The following is a 21,563-nucleotide window of genomic DNA, read 5'->3' as shown; positions in this document are numbered from 1 at the left end:
AACTTTTGGTTTTGATCACACATTATGAACTACAAACAATCAGGTCAGGTATGGATATTCGTTTGATTTTTTTTTTTTTTTTTAAATAATTATTTTTTATTGAAGGGTAGTTGACGCACAGTATTACATTACATTAGTTTCGAGTGTACAACACAGTGGTAGAACATTTATATACATAATTCTAGGTTCCAGCTATCACCCTACCAAGCTGTTACAATATCTTGACTATATTCCTTATGCTATACATTATATCCCGGCTACTTATTTATTTTACCATTGGAAGTCTGTCCTTTTTTTTTTTTTTTTTTTTTTTGTGAGGGCATCTCTCATATTTATTGATCAAATGGTTCTTAACGACAATAAAATTCTGTATAGGGGAGTCAATGCTCAATGCACAATCATTAATCCACCCCAAGCCTAATTTTCGTCAGTCTCCAATCTTCTGAGGCATAACAAACAAGTTCTTACATGTAGAACAAATTCTTACATAATGAATAAGTTACATAGTGAACAGTACAAGGGGAGTCATCACAGAAACTTTCGGTTTTGCTCATGCATTATGAACTCTAAACAGTTCAAATATGAATACTCATTTGGTTTTTATACTTGATTTATATGTGGATACCACATTTCTCTCTTTATTATTATTTTTAATAAAATGCTGAAGTGGTAGGTAGATGCAAGATAAAGGTAGAAAACATAGTTTAGTGTTGTAAGAGAGCAAATGTAGATGATCAGGTGTGTGCCTGTAGACTATGTGTTAATCCAAGCTAGACAAGGGCAATAAAACATCCACGTATGCAGAAGATTTCTCTCAGAACAGGGGGGGTGAGGTTCTAAGCCTCACCTCTGTTGATCCCCAATTTCTCACCTGATGGCCCCCCTGCGACTGTGCCTGTCTTAGGTTGTTCCTCCCTTGAGGAATCTTACCCGTCTCTGGCTAACCAGTCATCTTCCGGGGCCATACAGGGAAATGTAAAGTTGGTAAGTGAGAGAGAAGCCTTACTGTTTGAAAAGGTTAGCTTTTTACTTATTTGCATATTTATGCCCTGTGGCTTCTATGCCCAGCATTTGTCTTGAGGTATCTTTACCACTTGGAAGAATTATGATACTCGGTAAATTTGATATGAGGCACGAATTCTATTTAAGGGTTGTAATTAGGAAGGAAGAAGAAAAGCTATAGAAGTAGCAGGCGGAAGAAAACATGGGAAGATTGATTATTTCTTTGACATATCTTCTTGTAGAGTAACTTAAGCATGGATAGGTTTTAAACTACTAATTAAATTGCGCACACACATTAACATAATAGGAGTATAGTTACATAACCAAAGCATACCTGTAATAACCAGCCATCTCCAGTGAAACCAAGAAAACCAGTTAGGCACCCTAAGCATTTGTGAAAACTTATCTATGATATGATGGATATTGTCTAACTGAATTTGAATAGTTTGAGAAAATTCAGATAATTTAAAACAACACATTCCTGGGAACTGTTCATATCCCATATGTTCTTTTAACAGTAGATAGTCTGTAGTCTCAAGATTTTGGAGCGCTGCAACTTGCACTTCTCCTAATTCTTGGTTGAGTTCCAACAGTAGAGATCCAGTCAAATTTGTTATTTTACTGTATGCACAGGCCAGCTTAGATATCTCCCCCTTCATTCCAATGACAATTCCAGGAACCAGTGGGATGAATGCAGCTACAACTGCAACAGTGCCAGGATCTTTGTTGACATTTTTTGATGATCATCTTCTGGAATGACTCTTCCAGAGTATGTTGATGTTGGAACTTCTTCATATCGTATCTTATTTCGTTTTCTGGGTAGCCAAATTGGGCTTTGATCCTCTGTATAAACACAAACAGACCCTTTGCCCACACTTTGATATGCCCTTTATACCATTGTGAAGAACTTATTGGAGGTCACCACACAGGAACTGCATTTTTTTTTTTTAAGAGAAAGGAATATTATCAGAAAAATGTACTTCCATAGCTGATCATCTGACACCCTTTAAATGATCAAAATTAAGGATATTTAAAGCATGCATTAATCGTTGATTTACAGTTAGTTTTATCCTATCAGGGAGTAATCCCCCTTTTTTTTTTTTTTTTTGTTATCATTGATCTAAAATTACATGAAGAATATTATGTTTACTAGGCTCTCCCCTATACCAGGTCCCCCCTATAAATCCCTTTACAGACACTGTCCATCAGCATAGCAAAATGCTGTAGAATCACTTTTCTTCTCTGTGTTGTACAGCCCTCCCCTTTCTCCCACCCCCCCTTTATGCATGCTAATCTTAATACCCCCCTTCGTCTTCCGCCCCCCTTATCCCTCCCTACCCACCCATCCTCCCCAGTCCCTTTCCCTTTGGTACCTGTTAGTCCATTCTTGGGCTCTGTGATTCTGCTGCTGTTTTCTTCTTTCAGTTTTTCCTTTGTTCTTATACTCCACAGATGAGTGAAATCATTTGGTATTTCTCTTTCTCCACTTGGCTTATTTCACTGAGCATAATACCCTCTAGCTCCATCCATGTTGCTGCAAATGGTAGGATTTGTTTTCTTCTTACGGCTGAGTAATATTCCATTGTGTATATGTACCACATTTTCTTTATCCAATCATCTACTGATGGACACTTAGGTTGCTTCTAATTCTTGGCTATTGTAAATAGTGCTGCGATAAACATAGGGGTGCATCTGTCTTTTTCAAACTTGAGTGCTGCGTTCGTAGGGTAAATTCCTAGGAGTGGAATTCCTGGGTCAAATGGTAAGTCTATTTTGAGCATTTTGAGGAACCTCCATACTGCTTTCCACAATGGTTGAACTAACTTACATTTGCACCAGCAGTGTAGGAGGGTTCCCCTTTCTCCACAGCCTCGCCAACCTTTGTTGTTGTTTGTCTTTTGGATGGTAGCCATCCTTACTGGTGTGAGGTGATATCTCATTGTAGTTTTAATTTGCATTTCTCTGATAATTAGCGATGTGGAACATCTTTTCATGTGTCTGTTGGCCATCTGTATTTCTCTTTTGGAGAACTGTCTGTTCAGTTCCTCTGCCCAGTTTTTAAGTGGATTGTTTGTTTTTTGTTTGTTGAGGTGGGTGAGCTCTTTATATATTTTGGACGTCAAGCCTTTATTGAATCTGTCATTTTCAAATATATTCTCCCATACTGTAGGGTTCCTTTTTGTTCTATTGGTGGTGTCTTTTGCTGTACAGAAGCTTTTCAGCTTAATATAGTCCCACTTGTTCATTTTTGCTGTTGTTTTCCTTGCCCAGGGAGATATGTTCAAGAAGAGGTCACTCATGTTTATGTCTAAAAGGTTTTTGTCTATGTTTTTTTCTAAGAGTTTTATGGTTTCATGACTTACATTCAGGTCTTTGATCCATTTTGAATTTACTTTCGTGTATGGGGTTAGACAATGGTCCAGTTTCATTCTCCTACATGTAGCTGTCCAGTTTTGCCAGCACCATCTGTTGAAGAGACTGTCATTTCCCCATTGTATGTCCATGGCTCCTTTATCAAATATTAATTGACCATATATGTTTGGGTTAATGTCTGGAGTCTCTAGTCTGTTCCACTGGTCTGTGGCTCTGTTCTTATGCCAGTACCAAATTGTCTTGATTACTATGGCTTTGTAGTAGAGCTTGAAGTTGGGGAGTGAGATCCCCCCTACTTTATTCTTCTTTCTCAGGATTGCTTTGGCTATTCGGGGTCTTTGGTGTTTCCATATGAATTTTTGAATTATTTGTTCCAGTTCGTTGAAGAATGTTGCTGGTAATTTCATAGGGATTGCATCAAATCTGTATATTGCTTTGGGCAGGATGGCCATTTTGATGATATTAATTCTTCCTAGCCATGAGCATGGGGTGAGTTTCCATTTGTTAGTGTCCCCTTAATTTCTCTTAAGAGTGTCTTGTAGTTTTCAGGGTATAGGTCTTTCACTTCTTTGGTTAGGTTTATTCCTAGGTATTTTATTCTTTTTGATGCAATTGTGAATGGAATTGTTTTCCTGATTTATCTTTCTATTGGTTCATTGTTAGTGTATAGGAAAGCTATAGATTTCTGTGTGTTAATTTTGTATCCTTCAAGTTTGCTGTATTCCGATATCAGTTCTAGTAGTTTTTGAGTGGAGTCTTTAGGGTTTTTTATGTACAGTATCATGTCATCTGCAAATAGTGACAGTTTAACTTCTTCTTTACCAATCTGGATTCCTTGTATTTCTTTATTTTGTCTGATTGCCGTGGCTAGGACCTCCAGTACTATGTTAAATAACAGTGGAGAGAGTGGGCATCCCTGTCTAGTTCCCGATCTCAGAGGAAATGCTTTCAGCTTCTCGCTGTTCAATATAATGTTGGCTGTGGGTTTATCATAGATGGCCTTTATTATGTTGAGATACTTGCCCTGTATTCCCATTTTGTTGAGAGTTTTTATCATGAATGGATGTTGAATTTTGTCAAATGCTTTTTCAGCATCTATGGAGATGATCATGTGGTTTTTGTCTTTCTTTTTGTTGATATGGTGGATGATGTTGATGGATAGATTGAGGTATTCTTAAATGTGAAACTGAATGACCTATGCAGGAGCTATGGAATAATAATGATCACAGAAGGAAGAATAAAGTTGCTTTACAGAAGGAAGAAAAAAACAAATGTTGTAGGTACTTTTAGGTTCTGATTAAGGCTTTTCATCATCTGAGAGAAGATCAAGAAGTGCCAGCTTGTTTCACAAGCAGATAATTTATAAAAAGTATTTTTAAAAAAATTTCCTTCCTCTCCAGCCTAGCTTCATACCCACTTTTGGGTCCTTGATTGAGTCCTAACTGCCTCTACCATGCAAACTGCTCCACCTCTAAAGTCTTAAAACTTTTACATCGTGGTCTCTTATACTTGTAGTTCTTCCGCTCCTTAAACCTATCATTTAGCTTCACTGTTACGTAGCTCCTTGATTTTTCAGCTTTCTAAGCATATCCACCTCTGACATCCTGTCCTTTCCTTCTAAACTGAAGCCCATCAGGTTTCGCTGCAGTAGTAAGTGCATGTAAACCTCCCCACCCCCACTTATTCTTCTGCTCCGTTTGCATGGTAAAAACCCTAGTTATGATTTAATCAATTCTCTCCCCTGTTCTGGAGCAGGATTCCTCAACCTTGGCATTGTTGACATTTGGGGCCTGGTAATTCTTTACTGTATATTGTCGGACATTTAGCGGCATCCTTGGGCTCTATTCACTAGATCCCAGTAGCACACCTCCCTTGCCTCCCACCCCACCCTCAGTTGTAACATCAAACATGCCTGCAGACATTGCCAGATTTCTCCTGGGGCAAAGGCAGAATCTCTGCAGTTGAGAGCCACTGTTCCTAGAAAGGTCCCAAGTCATTACATGGTAAACAAATACTTCTGTATTTCAGTCACTACACAGCTGTTTTCTCATCTACCCATAGTTGGTTGCCTCTCTCTCTGCCTCTGTGCCATACCTTCCCTACTCTCCAGCGTGCAACCCCTTCTTAGCTCTCCTCTCTCACCAGGCAATCTTGCTTCCTAGTGCACAGAGGAAATACCAGCTAGTGTGTAGGGACTCCCTTCCTGCCCACTGGCACACAGTTACCTACGTCCATGTCCATATCTCTTCTTACTGCTTCAGGAGCAAGATGTCTCTGCCTGTCCAAGCTGAACTGATCCAGCATTCTCCATGGCCCCCACCCCTTTTTCCTCCTAAGAAACCCTGCATCATCATCTTTCTTCGCCTCATTTTCTATTTTAACCTCTTGCTTGACGTTGGCTTTTTCTCCTCAGTATATAAACACACTTAAGTCTTTCCCAGCTTAAAAGAAAAACATCCTCTTCAGTTGTGCTCCCCCTCTAGCTACTCTCAAATAGATAGCATTTCACTTTCTCAGCCACACTCCTAGACTTTGTTGGGCACTCAGGGACTTCTTGCCTGCAGTATGTCTCCGTCCTTGTTGCTGCACTAAAACTGCTCCTCCTGTGCTCTGCAGTTCTGTTTGCCAAATCATCTCTTCTCTCGGTGACCTTTGGGGTGTTGGTCGCTACTGACCTCTCTCCTTTCTGAAAACTCTTCCTTCTTGGTTTCTGTGTGGTTTTCTTTTCCAGTTTCTGTCTCACTCTGACCAGTTCTTCTGTCTCCATTAGCAGCTCCCCTTCCTTAGTCTTCTATGTCAGCAGTTTTTCCAGAGCCACCATAAAGGACCTCATTTTATCCGTGTGTTATCCTACTACATACGGGATGATGACATCTAAATAACTAATGCTGACTCACTCTTCTCTGAGCTCCATGCTAATGTGTCCACATCTGATCTGATCTTCCTCTTTCTACCCTACCTGTACATACACACATAGCACTACCATCTCCCCTCCCTCCATTCCTTATCTCTCAACTTCTTCCTTCTTCACTGTCTCAGTAAATGGTATCATTGCCTACATTCTGCCCAGTCCCTCCATCCAATTCTAGGCGAATCCTATTGATTCTCCTTCCTGAATATTGCCTGATCCATTCCAACAGCCTCCTCACTCCTGCTGCAACCCTGGTTCAAACTCCTCACCAGCATCCGGCCTCCACTTCACACAGTTCCAGTCAGCCTCTCACTTGCAGTTGCCCAGACACGCGTGGCTCTTTGATGGTTCTCTTGTTTACTTCTTTCCTGAGAGTGCCTACCCTCTGCTTGTCCCTAGCAATCTTCAACGTTTTGAATGTCCCAAAAAGGCTTCAGATCTTTTTCACCAGCCCAAAAAGGCTTCAGGAATCTTACTCCTGCTGTACCTCCCCCTTTACTATTTTACATGCATGCTCCTCCATTAAATAATTATTTTATCTGAATTGTTTACATGTCTGTCTCCCCACAGAATTCCTGAGCTTGGCAGGCAGGAATCATACCTTTTCATGTTTGTTTTTCAAAATTTCGTAATGCTTATACATAGAAAGTATTTTTTAAAAAGTTGAATAATACTTACCTGGCAGGGGAAATACCATGATCATGAAGGTGGTTTTCCCAGGGCGAGGCTTATCAACTGTACTCCGGATGTGCTGACCCCTGCGATTTCCCCAAATGTGGGAAACTCGGCTGCATCATTTCTGGTAGTGGAGGACTGCATGCTTTCCCCTGTAAAAAAAAAAAAAAAAAAAATAGCTGAATACAACAGCTGAGTCATGTGCATTCTGGATTGTATAGTCTGGAAAAGGAAGATAGGAGAGCTTTGACGTTATATGGGAACATCACATTAACCTATAGTTTTAAAACTCAAGTCATTTGAATTCTGTATTGGTGAAGCCATTCACTTTGTAATATTTTACACAAAGTGACTCCACCATATACAATAAGAGATATTCAACTTGCTCTTTTTTCCAGCATAAACTAGAAAGAGATTTGCAGCAGAGGGAGGAAGAGGTTGCTGAATTGCAGAAAGCACTAAGCGATATGCAGGTCTGCCTCTTCCAGGAACGGGAACACGTTCTACGCCTCTACTCGGAAAATGACCGACTGAGGATCAGGTACCAAGTAGAAGAGAAATGCTGGGGTTACATTTCTTAATTGCACTAAACAAGATAAATTTCCTCTGGTCATTCTCTTAAATTGTATTCCCCAGAAAGCAGACTCTGAGATGGAGGTTTGCCTGCAGGCTGGTTAGTATGGGGGCTCTTAGGAATAACATCGAAGAGCAAATTTGGGCAGAGGGAGAATTTGCACTGTTGTTCAGTGGTAATAGAGGCTTTAGCCAGCTTGAGTCCACAGCGGGCTTGGAGGCTAGGACAGCCTTTCAGAGACAAAGGAGTTGGACTTTGGTGCACCCCACAGTGACCAGTCATTTGATGTCAGCTGCCACCAGGGCTGGGGTGTAAACTTGGGAGAGGCAGCGCCTTCAGCCAAAGGGCAGGTCTTGGAGGGCTCCGCTCCTGGAGGATGGGTGTCTTGGTCCTGAAGGCAGCATCTGGGCAGCATTCCACAGCATCTGCTGCATTACACTTTCTTCCTCTTCAATTGTGGTAAAACATGTGTAACATGAAATTTACCACTGTAATCATTTTTAAGTGTATTGTTCATTGGCATTAAGTACATTCACATTATTGTGCAGTTATCACCACCATTCATCTTCAGAACTTTTTCATCATCCCGTATAGCAACTGTGTACCCATTAAATGATAACTCCCCGTTCCCCCTCCTCTAGCCTCTGACAACTACGATTCTACTTTCTATGAATTTGCCTATTCTGGGCACCTCATACAAGTGGAATTATGCAGTATTGTCCTTTTGTGTGTGAGCTATTTCACTTAGCATAATGGTTTTAAGGTTCATCCATGTTGTAGCATGTATCAGAATTTCATTCCTTTTTAAGGGCAAGTAATATTCCATTATATGGACATACTACTATTGTTTATCCCTTCGTCTGTCAATGGACATCAAATTGTATCCACCTTCTAGCTATTGTGAATAGCACTGCTGTGAACATTGGTGAATAAATACCTGTTTGAGTCCCTACTTTCAATTTTGTGTGTATATCCAGAAGTGGAATTGCTGGATCATATGCTAATTCTATGTTTAATTTTTTTGAAGAACCACCATACTGTTTTTCACAGTGGCTGCATTTTACATTCCTATCAGCAGTGCACAGAGTTTCAGTTTCTTCGTATGAATATCAGCCCTTGTTTTCTATTTTTTTAATATTAGCCATGCTAATGGGTGTGAAATAGTATCTCGTTGTTTTGATGTATATTGCCCTAAAGATTAGTGATGTTGAACATTTTTTCACATGCTTATTGATCATTTGTATATCTTTAGAGAAATGCCTGTTTAAGTCCTTTGCCCATTTTTTAATTGGGCTGCTTGTTTTTTGTTACTTACTTTTAGGAGTTTTTAAAATATATTCCAGATTTTAATCCCTAATTAGATAAGTGATTTGAAAATGTTTTCTCCTATTCTCAGGGTTGCCATTTTACTCTGTGGATAGTGTCCTTTGAAGCACAAAGGTTTTTAATTCTCGTAAGATCCAGTTTGCATATTTTTCCTTCTATTGTTTGTGCTTTTGGTGTCATATTCAAGAAATCATTGCCAAATCCAATATCACTATGTTTTCTTCTAAGAGTTCATAGTTTTAAGCTCTTAAATTTAGGTCTTTGACCCATTTTGAGTAAATTTTTGTATATGGTGTCAGATAAGTGTCCAACTCCATTCTTTTGCATGTGGCTATGTAGTTTTCTCAGCACCATTTGTTAAAAAGACTGTCTTTTCCTCCATTGACAGTTGACAGTCATTTGACTAAATCTGTAGGACTTATTTCTGGTCTTTCTGTTCTATTCCATTGGTCTGTATCTCTGTCATTATGCTTCTTTCTTGGTTGTGGTAGGTATAAGATGCAAATGATTTATCCTTACTTTGAAGGGAATGTCCTGGACCCCTAAAACCTCACTGATGTGCTTTATAATGTTTACATCCAACCCTCAGGAACACAGGGATCTTACCAAAGCTTCTAATGCACTTGCCATTTCTTGTCTGACCAGTCTGATTTAATATGATATCATCAATAGTGAGCTAATGTGATCTCTGGAATGCCCAGATCTAGGTCCTACTGGGCTGATTTGATAGAGAGCAGAAGAGTTAATGTGGGCCTAGGGAAGGATTATAGAAATATACTGCTGTTCATCCCACATGAATGGGAACTGCTTCTGGTCCTGTTAGGAGTGGAGAGGAAAACATTTGCATAATCAGCAGCCAATACCATGTACCTAAGACCAAGTTAATCTGCTCCAGCAGAAACACTACATCTGACCCAGTGAAACTGGGACTATTTGGTGGTTGTGCAGTGTTACCTGTCCAACTTGCATAAGTCAGACTTACCAATTAAGTGGGGATTTGATGGAGACCTCCACCCCTGCGTCCTTCAGGTCTTTATATACTATCATGGCTGGGGTAAGGAGGGGCAGTTTCAGAAGCCTCTACTTGCCTCAATCCAGAAGCCAAGAAACCAATTGGGAGGTTTTGCCACTACTAAATATGTCCATTCCAGTTACACATTTGTAGATGGGGGAAATGATCGCTGATTGGGTCAGGCTCCAGTGGGTCCATGGTGAGCTGAACCGGGACCAAAATTCCTTTTATTATATGGTTCCCATATGCTCCAGTGCCATAATAATACTTCAGACCACCAGGTGTCAGTGTCAATTCAGACCCTGCATCCAGAAGGCCTTGAAGTGCCTGGGTATTTCCTTTTCCCCAGTGTGCAGTTACCCGAATAAATGGCTATAGGCCCTCTGAGGATGGACTGGGGAAATCACTACCATGTACACTCTGTGGTATTAATACTGGGGGGATGAACCTGTCAGTCCTGAAGGGAAGAACGTGGGCAGGGGACCCTAGCATCCACAACAGTTCTCTTCTAGAACCATCTAAAAAGTTATTTTCTGGCCCCTTTTTTCTGAATTCTTGAATATAAACACCTGATGTTTTAAAAATTAGAGCTAATGTCTAGATAAATCCTATTCAGTTTTAATCTTAGGTTACCATTGTTTTCAAAACATGTAAGTCAGAAGGGAGATCCTTTAGCCAGAAAAAATTACTTACTCTGGACATACTATGTGCTTACTCTCTGAGAACTGCAGGGAGCTAGAAGACAAGAAAAAGATTCAGAATCTCTTGGCGCTTGTGGGAACAGACACTGGGGAAGTGACCTATTTTTATAAGGAGCCGCCCAACAAAGTGAGTAATCTTTTGGTATAGTATGGTAAGCACAGCCTCTATAAGAAGCAAAATTATTATTTACAAAATAATTAGAGCATTTTGGTACTTGTAAGAAGATAGAAGAATAATTAGCTATCATAGTTCTATATTTAGGTTTTCAAAGTGTTTTCTGTAATTACAAAGAGCTTTGTGATTTTATTCTTTTTCTTCAAAAACTTTGGAAAGTAGCATTGTTTACCTCATTTCGACATTTGGAAACCTAAAGCACAGAGAGGGAAGAGATTAGAGAGGAAGACGGGAGCAGACTTCGTGTGGGAGCAAGTTTCAATACTCAGATTTCTTTGTTAATCTTTCTATATGCTGATTACAAAAGTAATGCGTATGGTCTTTATTGAAAACAAACATGCAGATTTCAGAACTCTGTCATGTAAAAGTGGCAGTCTTCCTTAGTTCTATACCCGAGATAAAGCTCTTTTCCATTCATTAGGAATATTTATGTGTAAGTATACTCTTCCCATTTTCTCACTTCTGTAAATGTTGCCTCAATGAGCATCTTTATACAAATGTGCATATACATATTTCTGTGTTTCTATTACTTTCCTAATGGCCTCTGTTAAAGACAATTACTTTTTTTAAGTATATATTCCTGGTAACCCTGATGTTATATTTTTTTAGTTTATATCACATTTTATTCAGTTTGTTACTTTGTCTACTTTGGTTTCTCACATGCATGACATCTTTGTATGATTATATCAATTTTGACCAATTTGATTTATGAATAGTGTTGATCCATGGAACTAAAGCTAAAAAATCTATAGGAAGACTACTTCTATACCTTTTTTTTTTGCTCCTTCAGGTCAGCATTCTCCAAAAGACTGTCCAGGCTGTTGGTGTATGTGAACAGAATGAATCTTCAGTTTTCAGAGCAGGTACCAACCATATTATTATAAATTTCTCATTAATGCAAAATTCAAAAGCACAATGCAAATAATTATTTCTTACTATACAGTAATAATGAACGTACTTATGATGCCTATGGAGGTCTAAGATCTTATTGAGTTTCTTTTTCTTTTTTTAACCTTTCCATAATGTTTTAATGAAGTAGAATAAAAGACATATAATTAACATGTTTTCGGTGATAAGTCACAAAACAGATTTGGACAACTGGAATCACAGACTATTAATTAGCTTCTCTAAAAACCTCAGTCTTATCTCTCTCTTTTTTTTATGGAAATCCCAAATTTCTTTCTTTGTCTTTTTTTTAATTGAGATATAACTGACATATAACATTATATCACTTTCCAGCATACAACATGACTTGATATTTGTATAGGTTATGAAAAGACCACTACATTAAATCTAGCTAATACCCATTACCACACTTAGTTACAAATTGTTTTTCTTGTGATTTTTTAAATAAATTTGTCTTTCGAAAATTGCATGATACATCATGACCAAAATGTTTAGATTGAGTTTTTCTTATTCCTTACCCTTCTGGTTAAATAAAGTTTTACAAAGAAAATAGACATAGCTCCAAAGGAAAACTTAGTGGTTTATTTTTCAGAAAGGTGACTATTATTATGAAGGTGATATCCTAGCAGAATTCCCTTATAGAGATTCCTACTTGAAAAATTAAGCACTATAGTTATAGTATCTTTTCCTTTCCTTCCTTACAAATAAATGAAACCAAACACCTCTGCAGAGATAATGCTGAATAGCAGAATAAGCTAAGGAAAAGTCTTGAAGAGCAGAAAAGCTAAGGAAAGGTCTTTGTTGATTTTTGTTTTCTTCTTTAGATGATTCTAAAGTAAGTCAAAGAAAATCAGCAATGAGAAAGATGGAAGAAAATTCTGAGCAGCACCAAAGAGACATACAAACACTCATCCTACAGGTAAAGAATTTATTTTGGCAGACCAAAACAGTCTCCTACATGAGTTTAGCTTTGTGTATCATACCTTCATTATCATATGGTAAGTGCCTTCTTGTACATGTGTTATATCTGGGCCTCATGATTGAGAAAATTGAGGTTGTTCCTAATTTCTGAGAACTTATGTTTTTGAAAACATTATACTGTACTCAACCATTCTTGAAGTGTTTTTCTGAACCTTCAGTTGCTTCAGCTTATATGCTAAGCCCTACCTAACAAAACCATAATACAGTAAGAATTCCCTTTGTGGTTGGCCTACGGGATAAACAGAGAATTATCTGTGCTGACAGATCAACCTTTGGGAGTATATCCATTTATTTAGTGTGTGTTCTAAAGTCTAGGAAAGTAATGAGTCATCTTTTACCACTTGGTAACTGTTTATCATTTGCAACCATGATTTTTCATCTACTTGCACTCAAGTTCCTATCCTTATGATAGAGGGGGGAATGTCTATTGATTTAAGTGGCAGTTTCTACCAGTGTCTCCATTTGGAGTCATGATAGCCAGACTCAGAGAAGAAGATTATATTAGGCTTATTTTGCTTGAGTTTTATAATTAAAAAATGCAACAGTCATCCTATTTCTATGCAACCGGAACTTAAAAGGCAAATAGTTCTAAAATTTCAAAAAGCCCAAATAGTATCTAAAAGATAGTGAAAAGGCAAGAATCTTAGGGTAGAGAAACTGGATTTTCCAGCCTTCTGTGTGTATTGATGCTAAGTTTAGTGTGGACTGTCTTCACTTGTATAGCCTGGCCTTATTTACTAGGGAGGAGTACAGGTAAGATTTTTCTTTTATTTGTTTTGCTGATTTGCTTTTGTTTTTTTTTTTTGTTTGTGAGGTTTCTTTTCTTTAAATTTTTCTGGAGAAAGGCTCTCTTTTAGAGATAAGAGGTAAGGGGAAGTACGGCAGGAGTGGGAGGCTCACCCCTTTTGGCCTATTTAGGTGGAAGCCCTGCAGGCTCAGCTAGAAGAACAGACCAAGCTTTCTAGAGAGCAAGTTGAAGGGCTCATGGAAGATAGACGGATTCGCATTGAGGAAATCCAAGTTCGCCACCAGAGAAATCAGGACAAAATCAAAGAGCTTACCAAAAAGTGAGTGTTTAAGAAAGCTGTACCTAACAGAGTTTTATATTTTTCTGAATGGCTTAAAAGTTAACTGTCCTATAATTTAGCAACAAAGAATCATGGAACTGAAAGGGGCCTTGAAAAAACTGTCTTCATCAGACACCCTGCCTCTGTGTCAGTGGGTGTCCAGGCTTTGTCAGGAATACTGTTGTCTTTTCTTGGAGTTGCTGGGTAAGCTGCAAGTCTGCTTAACCCCTTTCTGTTTTGGCTTAATCTTAGCAGATAAGAAATATTCTTTTATCCACTGATATGTTATCTGACCCAGAATAGAAAGGCCTTTCCTTCTATTCAGTCCTTCATGAATATGGAAAAATATGACTTTGCATACCTGTACAAAAATCCACAAACTCTCTCTACTCACTGTTTTTGTTCCTTCCCTGCCTGTTTCCTCCCCTTTCTGCAGTCTGATTTCATCCCCACCGTGTTATAGGCATGCCCTTCCCGAGGTCCTCATTGACTCTTAATTTCTAGGATCAGTTGTGTCTCTGAAGACCTCCTTGTAATTCGGATCTTTCTGTGGATTTGGCACCATTGATTACCCTTTCTTTGAAATTAATTTCCCTTGATTTCTGTGGCCCCTGGTTCTTTACCTGTCTAACCCTTCTCAGCCTTTGGTCTGATGGCAGAGGCCAGACCTGTGCTGTAAAGGCATTTTCAGTTGAACATGTACACCTCAAATGTACCCTGACTGAAACCAAACTATCTTTCTCAACAAGTAACCCCCCATCACAGACCTGTGACATCATTAAACTAAATGGGAAATGACATCCATCCGGTTTCCCAAGATTGAAACCTCAGGATTATCTTCAACTCCTCATTCTCTTATTCCCTAATTGCAAACCCTATAGAGTAAGCCTGAGAGCCTCTCAAATTCCATTCTCTGCCCTCTTGGTCTTACTATATTGGTTCAAGCAATATTCTTGTTGAAATTGTTGCAACAATCTCCCTGTTCTTCCCATTACTGGTCCCTTTGTGTTGTATGGTGTGCTTCACTGTTATGAGTTAGCTCCCACATTAGGAGTTGTCAGTAGCTTAAAAACATTTGCTAACTCACCCTTTGTCTTATAATAAAGTCCTGCTACTTTAGCATGAATTATTAGGGCCATTGTCATCTGGCATCAAGTTAACCTTTTCGGTCTGAGCTGTCACCTTGTCCTTCAGCCAGACTAATATCTGTTATTTAGGGAACCCTTGCTCTGTGGCAGGCACCTTGCTTTGCAGTGTCATCCCTTATCTTCAGACTTCCCTGGGCAGAACTCGGTTTTTCCTCCTCCACATCCCATAATGATGAGCATGCCTCTCTGGTGCCATTTATCACCACGTATTGTAATTATGTCTGTTCCCCGGGGTCTTGCTGTAGCCTCTGTCCTGCCCTGTGTGCACAATAGGCATACAAAACCTTTGTTGAATACTTAATGATCCTTACCCAGTTGCATCTTACTGCCACTTTTCTGCATTAAACATCCCACATTTTAGAATATTTTTTCACGTTAGATTCTTCATCCCTTTATCACTTTTTTATTGTCTCCTATATTGTCTTTTCTAGTGTCTTCCACCATTTTAAAGTGTAGTGATTAAAACTGGACATGATACTCAAATTAAGATCTCTGACCATTCAAGGGCAGAGCATGCCTTCTGACTTTGCAGGCTCTGTTTCTCTTAACATATTGCAATATGTTTGCCTCTGGCTAGTGCCTCCTCATCTTCATTAATGTTTTCGGTATTTTTTCCTTAAGCATAACATCTTCACTTTTCATTGGATTTTAACTGTTTTTATGGAAACAATATTTTTAGATTGTCACAGTAATTTGTGGTTTTATATCTGTCTTACAGAATATTAGGAACCATCCTAGTTTCTCATTGTCTGCATATCTGAACATGTGATCAGTTCCTTCCATTAGGCAGATCATCCTAAGGATACTGAATGGCATGAAATCCAAGGCCATTTAAGGGCTGCCCTTTGGGTGTCACTTTCAAACTGTTTGTGCATTAACAAGACCATACTTCCCCGGCTTGTAACTGAGAACATAAGTGTAAGAAAGAATAAAATAACTCATTGAAAGCAAGAGAGATCCTGTGGTAACTGAATCAGTCTGTCCCTTAGTGCACATACACATAGACCTGAATAAACAAATACATATGTACGCATTTTCATCTGGTGACAGTTACTTTACTTTGTGCCTGGCTTTATGCTGTCATTCTCCCTGTGCATCCTGTTACTCATGAAAAGAACTGAGTGGATCTGGCATTATTTGTTCATGGAAAACTACATTGATCGCCTCGCAGTGTTTAGTATTCTTTATAAGCAGTTTGGTCCTCAGATACAGTATTCTTCTGGATGTTGGTGTTAAACTGATAAGTTGTTAACTTCTAGGGATATTCTCTTTTAAGATAGAAACATCATTTGTTTATTCCTGAATCTCAGTATGCAGCAGAAGCCTACTTAGTACCTTGTGTATGTTCAGTAGGTGGTATAGGCCGTGGCAGTCTGGTGGTAATCAGACAAAAATAAATGGTTATATGCTTTCATTCAGGTTGGAAAACATACATGTTGATGATTAAAACATGACACAGTATATTAGCAAGTATTGAATTATAACACAGAAGTATATATTTAAACTGATACAGAATTTCTGAGAATGGAGAAATTAAATCAGCTAAAATTGTCAGGATGACTTCATAGAAGAAGTTGATTGAAAAAAGTAAAGACTGATACTGGGAAGTTTACAAGTAGACCACAGCATAAGCCAAACTGAAGGTGTTTTGGACATTTTAGAGCTGTGTTAGCCCTTAGAACACCATGATTTAGTTCTTTATGGTAAAGTCTAGTGCCTGGACATAGTCCATATTTGTGCAGGCTCTATGTAAATATTTCTGTAGGTCTTTTAATTATGTAACCTGAAATTGACACTTGGGAAAATATCTGTAAAAACCAGCTTGTGAGCCAGTGAGCATGGGCAGACACATTAAACTTTATCCAGTAAAATATGTAAGATTGCAAGTGCTCAAATGAAGCATATTTTTTAAACTGCTAATATTTTACAGAATTTATATATTGTCCAATTTTAAAAGAACCTCTGTCTTCCTGTTGTTTGGAATGACTATGTGTCGTATGTGCTGCGTAAGCATCTTCATGTCCATGTTTGTACTTGGTTTCATAGTCTCCACCATACCCAGGATCTGCTCTATGAGAGCACCAAAGATTTTTTGCAACTCAGATTTGAAAACCAAAGTAAAGAGAAGTCATGGATGCTCGAAAAGGATCATTTGATGTCAAAGATTAAGCAATACAGAGTGCAGTGTAAGAAGAAAGAAGAAAAAATTGGAAAAGTTTGGCCAGTTGTTCATGAGAGTCATCATAACCAAAATGAATATATTAAGGTAGTTTTCTTATATCTTACAATAATTGTTTATTTTGGGGGGAGAGTTGAAAGGAGTCAGGAAATTCCAGAGAACTTAAGAATTGTCATGTAAGATCCATTCAGTCCAAGAAGCTGTTGGAGCAGCAACCTCAAGAAATAGATTTCAAAGAATAGCTCGTTGTTAGGGTGTTTTGGGATTTGGAAAAGTAAGCGATTGATTGATTGACTGATTGATTCATTGTATTTATTGCACTCCTGCTGGTTGGGCTTGGAGTATAGTGGTAAATCAGCGAGACCAGGTCTGCCTTCATGGCATTTACATCTTAACGGGTAAGAAAGGACAGAAACATTACAAATAACCCAGAAAGCAATAGATTATTAAAAGTAGGAAATTAAAAAGGAATTAAAAAGATAATGTGAAGATTACATAGAGTTTCTGGAAATCTACCTCCATAGGGAAGCACAGGTGCTCTCTCAGGTCTGGTGTCCTTGCTGAGACCTGAAAAAGGGGACTGAGCTTATCATACAGACCTCAGTGAAGAGCATTCCGGGCAGAGGGAAGAGCAGGTTTAAAGTTCCAGGAGACCATTCAAGGAAAAGGAAAAGATGTTATTGTGGTTGTAGAGGAATAAGCAAGGAGAAAAGGTACACAAGGAAGTTGGAGGGGTAGGCAGTGGCCAATGCCAGAGGCCTCTTGTGCCTTCACATTCTTGGTAAGTTGAACCTTGAACAACATGAGGTTAGGAGCACCAACTGCCCTCGCAGTCAGAATCCACATATGACATTTGACTTCCCCAAAACATAACTGCAAATGGCCTACTGTTGACTGGAAGCCTTACGGATAACAAATAGTTGATTAACACGTATTTTGTTTATGTATTGTATGCTGTATTCTTGCAATAAAGTAAGCTAGAATAAAGAAAATATTTTTTCAAACTGCCTCCAATGTCCAAAGATATTTCCAATATATTTTTGAAAAAAGTAAGTGGACCTGTACAAATCAAAGCCATGTTCAAGGGTCAGTTATTCAGCTCTAACGTTGCTATGCCTTTGAAGGATTGTGTGTAAGGAAGTGCCATCTGATTTAGGTTTTTAAAAGATCATTCTGTTCAATGGAACATGTATAATAAATGTTGCTTATGTTTCTTTATTTTTCAGGAAGAACTTTAGGAGTGTGTCCCAAAACATGTAATGTCTTATTGGAACAGTTTTGAGCTCCATTTTCTGATTCCTACATGAGCCCAAAATATCTGTTTCAAAGATTTTCTACTATGAACACCTTAGAAAAAGGCTAAGAGAATCCTCTAGAAATAGTTTCTGAAACATTCTCCAAAGTTGCTTGCTGTCTTGTTCCTTAACTCATTTTGTACTTTTGAAAATCCTTTCTTTCTTTCTTTACCTAAGTGCAATTTGAATTACCTAAATTGTAGAACTGAGTATTCCTTTCCTTTGACCTGCAGTCCCTAAAGGATAAGTTAGTACAAGAGAAAAAATTGTCCAACATGTACCACGAGCAGTGCATTTCCTTAGAAGAAGAACTTGCCCAAATTCGTGAGGAAGAGGTAGTGAGGAGAGAGATCTTCAAGGTACAAAATTCCCTGCCACTTCTGGTGGAGCGGGACATGCAGATGGCTTGGGGAATGCTTCCCTCATCTTCATAACCGCCCTCCCCTTTCCCTGTGTTTAGGATCGCACTAACAAGATGGGGAAGCGTTTACAGATAATGACAAAACGCTATGAGGCATTGGAGAATCGGCGTGTGTTGGAAGTAGAGGGCTTTAATACAGATATTAAGGCTGTCCGGCAGAAACTGAAAGACTTAGAGCAAATGCTCTGTAAGGTAATTGCTGATCCTGAATCACCGAAGGGGAGAGAAAGGGTGCAAGTGAGGAGACCAGCCCTGAGGGCTCCTCTGAAGAAAGGCGTGCTGTTGCTCTGCAGAGGGCATTGACCAATCACCACCCTTCATGCCTCACTCAGGGCAGTGTAACAGGTACACACTAAAGGGAAGACAGAGCAGACTGAAGTAAGTGAGCGACTGCCTTGTTATACTTCCTTAAGCGAAAGTTAACAGGAATTTTCATCCCTCCCGATTCAAGAAGTAGATTAAGTGAACTTTATCCATTTTGCAAATGGAGAAAGTGAGTAATTGAGTAATAAAGTAATTTCTCCCCTTCAGACAGAGCTTTATTTAGAATCCAAGTTGCCTCAAGATCCTTCTTAAAGAGATTTAACCGGTGCTTCAGATATCCTAAATGGTTAGTTACTATTTCCAAACATGGTTAATTATAGAAAAGATGACATGTTTTCTTTCATTCTTTGGCAAATTTATCAATAATGTTTATATTGTCTCTTCTTTTAGTCATTTATTGATCTCCATCCCAGGGCTCCTTTAGTATCATATGGGAAAGCAGAGTCTTGAGCCTTTTTTGCTTTAGTTCTACTCTACATCTTCTTTCAGTTGTCACTAAACAAACAAAGAAGTGGATTTATCCTATGTACTGAAAATCTCATGACAAGGAGCCAGCATAGCCTGGTCCTGACAACTGATTTCCCTGCCCTGGCATGTGCCATGATCTTTTCTTCTCCTTTTTTCCAAATCCCTAGGCAACACTTAATGCCCGGGCACACCAGGATCTTGCCCTTCTGTGTGAGGTCCGAGACAGCAATAGACGAGCACGTAAGATACAAGGAGAACTGAAGAACATCAAGTCCAAAGTGTTTGGTCTGGAGAATGAACTTAGACTCTGCTGATGTTTATGTGTAGAAACGGCCCTTGTCTGGAATAGGTCTGCTTTCTGAAATCTGAGAAAAAGGTCATCTCCCAGAAACTGTAGGTATAGAATTGGCTAAAGTGTGATTTACATTATTTAAAAAGACAGAATGAAGAATCAGGGACCACTAAAAACGCTCTTCCTGCATGGTAAGCTTTATCTGTAATTTTTGCTGTCCTGTTGACCTACTTTGTTTTTTTGGCCTGGATTATAACCCGAACTACTTAGAGACTTTCCCACATTGTTTCTCCCTTTTATGAGGACAGGTGTTTGTCTTTTTAAGAAGATGATGATGAAAACTTAGGAAGAAAATATTTTCTCTGTGAGCTTGGCTGAGCTTGGCAGAGGAGAAGGTGGCATCACTGAGGTGGCCTTTCTGCTAGGGAGAGGGCAGGGACAGCCCATCCCAATTTACCAAATGTGAATACTTCTGCTGTTTAACTTCTTCAGTTGTGAGTTGTGGCGCCTGAATTATTTTTTTGGACACCCAATCTCATGAAGTTCCACCAGAGGGCACTAAAGACCCTGCTCTTAAGCAAAACGATCATCTAGGAGAATTAGTGTTACTTTGTAAGAGTGAGTGAAACTTAAATGATCCTTGTATGAAAGGTTCAGTATTTTACCAATAACATGATTTAAAAAAATAATGTATATATTTCAAATTAATTATTTTTCAATAAAATAATTAAAATGTTCTATTCGAGCTTTCTATAATTTGTTAAAATGGTGTTTACACTTTGTTAATAACTCAGTTGACTTACTTGTCCCATGGTCTCCACGGTTCTGTACAGATGTGTCCCTTGAGATCGTCGGGTGCTGGAGGTAGTGCAGGTGGTACAAAACGATGATGGCGCCAAACTGTTTTTTCCATCTGTATCCTTTCTTAGGCAAATTGTTCTGCCTTCAGAGCAAAATAATTGTGTACTTAGCCTCTGGGAAGTCAGTTGCCCTTGCTTAGTTATAGCATCCTTCTGATTCACCAAGGACAGAGGAAAGAACTCATGTTTTCATATTTGTGTTAAGGAAAGTGGTGATTGAACTGCCAGGAGGTGATGCTACCTTTTTTCAAAAAGCGTATGATAGCAGATCAGGTTCTTTTCACCAATAAATTAGGATGGAAATTCCCTGAGGGCTTTAGAGGGACATTTGTAAATGGATGGTTCTTCCTGTTGTCCTAACACTTAAGGAGCTGGTTTTTCATGACTCTCTATTTTGATGCTGGGCAAAACAGAAAGGCTTGTTAAATCATATAAATTCAGAGTAAGGAGGAATCTTAGAGATCATATAATCCAACTTTTTTATTTTGCAAATTACTGTGAGTTCTACCATCATTGACTTCAGCAATCTGATGATGTTTCTAGCACCCTGGCCTCAATTCTGATGATATTCATCTTCGTATTACTCACCCACTGGCATAGCCACTTCTAAACCTCATCATCAGCTAAAACTGCTCTGTCAGCAGGAAGCAGTATAGAGTAGTGGGAAGAGCATGGGCTTTGGGGAATCACAGATGTAGATTCAGTCATATGTCTTACTAAAACTCTACAGGCTCGAGACTATTCCTCTATAAAATAGACATAGATCTACCTGCTTCAGTAGGGTGATGGTAAGGATTAAGAATAAAGAAATCTAGTACCCAGAATATATAAAGAACTCTTAAAATTGAACAATAAAAGACAGTACAGGAGATG

At 38.8% G+C, this 21,563-nt stretch overlaps 1 protein-coding gene and 1 non-coding gene across 11 annotated transcripts in view; both read left to right on the top strand.

The window, feature by feature from the left end:
* Positions 1 to 20,570, top strand: part of CCDC77 (coiled-coil domain containing 77) — a 51,415-nt gene extending 30,845 nt beyond the window's left edge. For all 10 annotated transcript variants that reach the window (XM_057492460.1, XM_036907798.2, XM_057492458.1 and 7 more), the window contains 9 exons: positions 7,360 to 7,502; positions 10,605 to 10,701; positions 11,540 to 11,612; positions 12,480 to 12,574; positions 13,555 to 13,703; positions 16,898 to 17,117; positions 18,559 to 18,684; positions 18,786 to 18,938; positions 19,706 to 20,570. In XM_057492460.1, the coding sequence (XP_057348443.1) occupies positions 7,429 to 7,502; positions 10,605 to 10,701; positions 11,540 to 11,612; positions 12,480 to 12,574; positions 13,555 to 13,703; positions 16,898 to 17,117; positions 18,559 to 18,684; positions 18,786 to 18,938; positions 19,706 to 19,852 (1,134 nt within the window). In that variant the 5' untranslated portion in view covers positions 7,360 to 7,428 and the 3' untranslated portion in view covers positions 19,853 to 20,570. The remainder of the gene's footprint in view (positions 1 to 7,359; positions 7,503 to 10,604; positions 10,702 to 11,539; positions 11,613 to 12,479; positions 12,575 to 13,554; positions 13,704 to 16,897; positions 17,118 to 18,558; positions 18,685 to 18,785; positions 18,939 to 19,705) is intronic.
* Positions 6,957 to 7,116, top strand: LOC118925007 (U1 spliceosomal RNA). The gene has a single exon (XR_005029838.1). It is a non-coding gene; the product is annotated as a U1 spliceosomal RNA (small nuclear RNA).
* Positions 20,571 to 21,563: the final 993 nt, after the last annotated feature.

Source organism: Manis pentadactyla, chromosome 14 (assembly GCF_030020395.1).
Source record: "Manis pentadactyla isolate mManPen7 chromosome 14, mManPen7.hap1, whole genome shotgun sequence".
Taxonomy (NCBI): Eukaryota; Metazoa; Chordata; class Mammalia; order Pholidota; family Manidae; genus Manis; species Manis pentadactyla.
The sequence above is the reverse complement of the archived record's forward strand: the minus strand, read 5'-3'. Positions and strand labels throughout refer to the sequence as shown.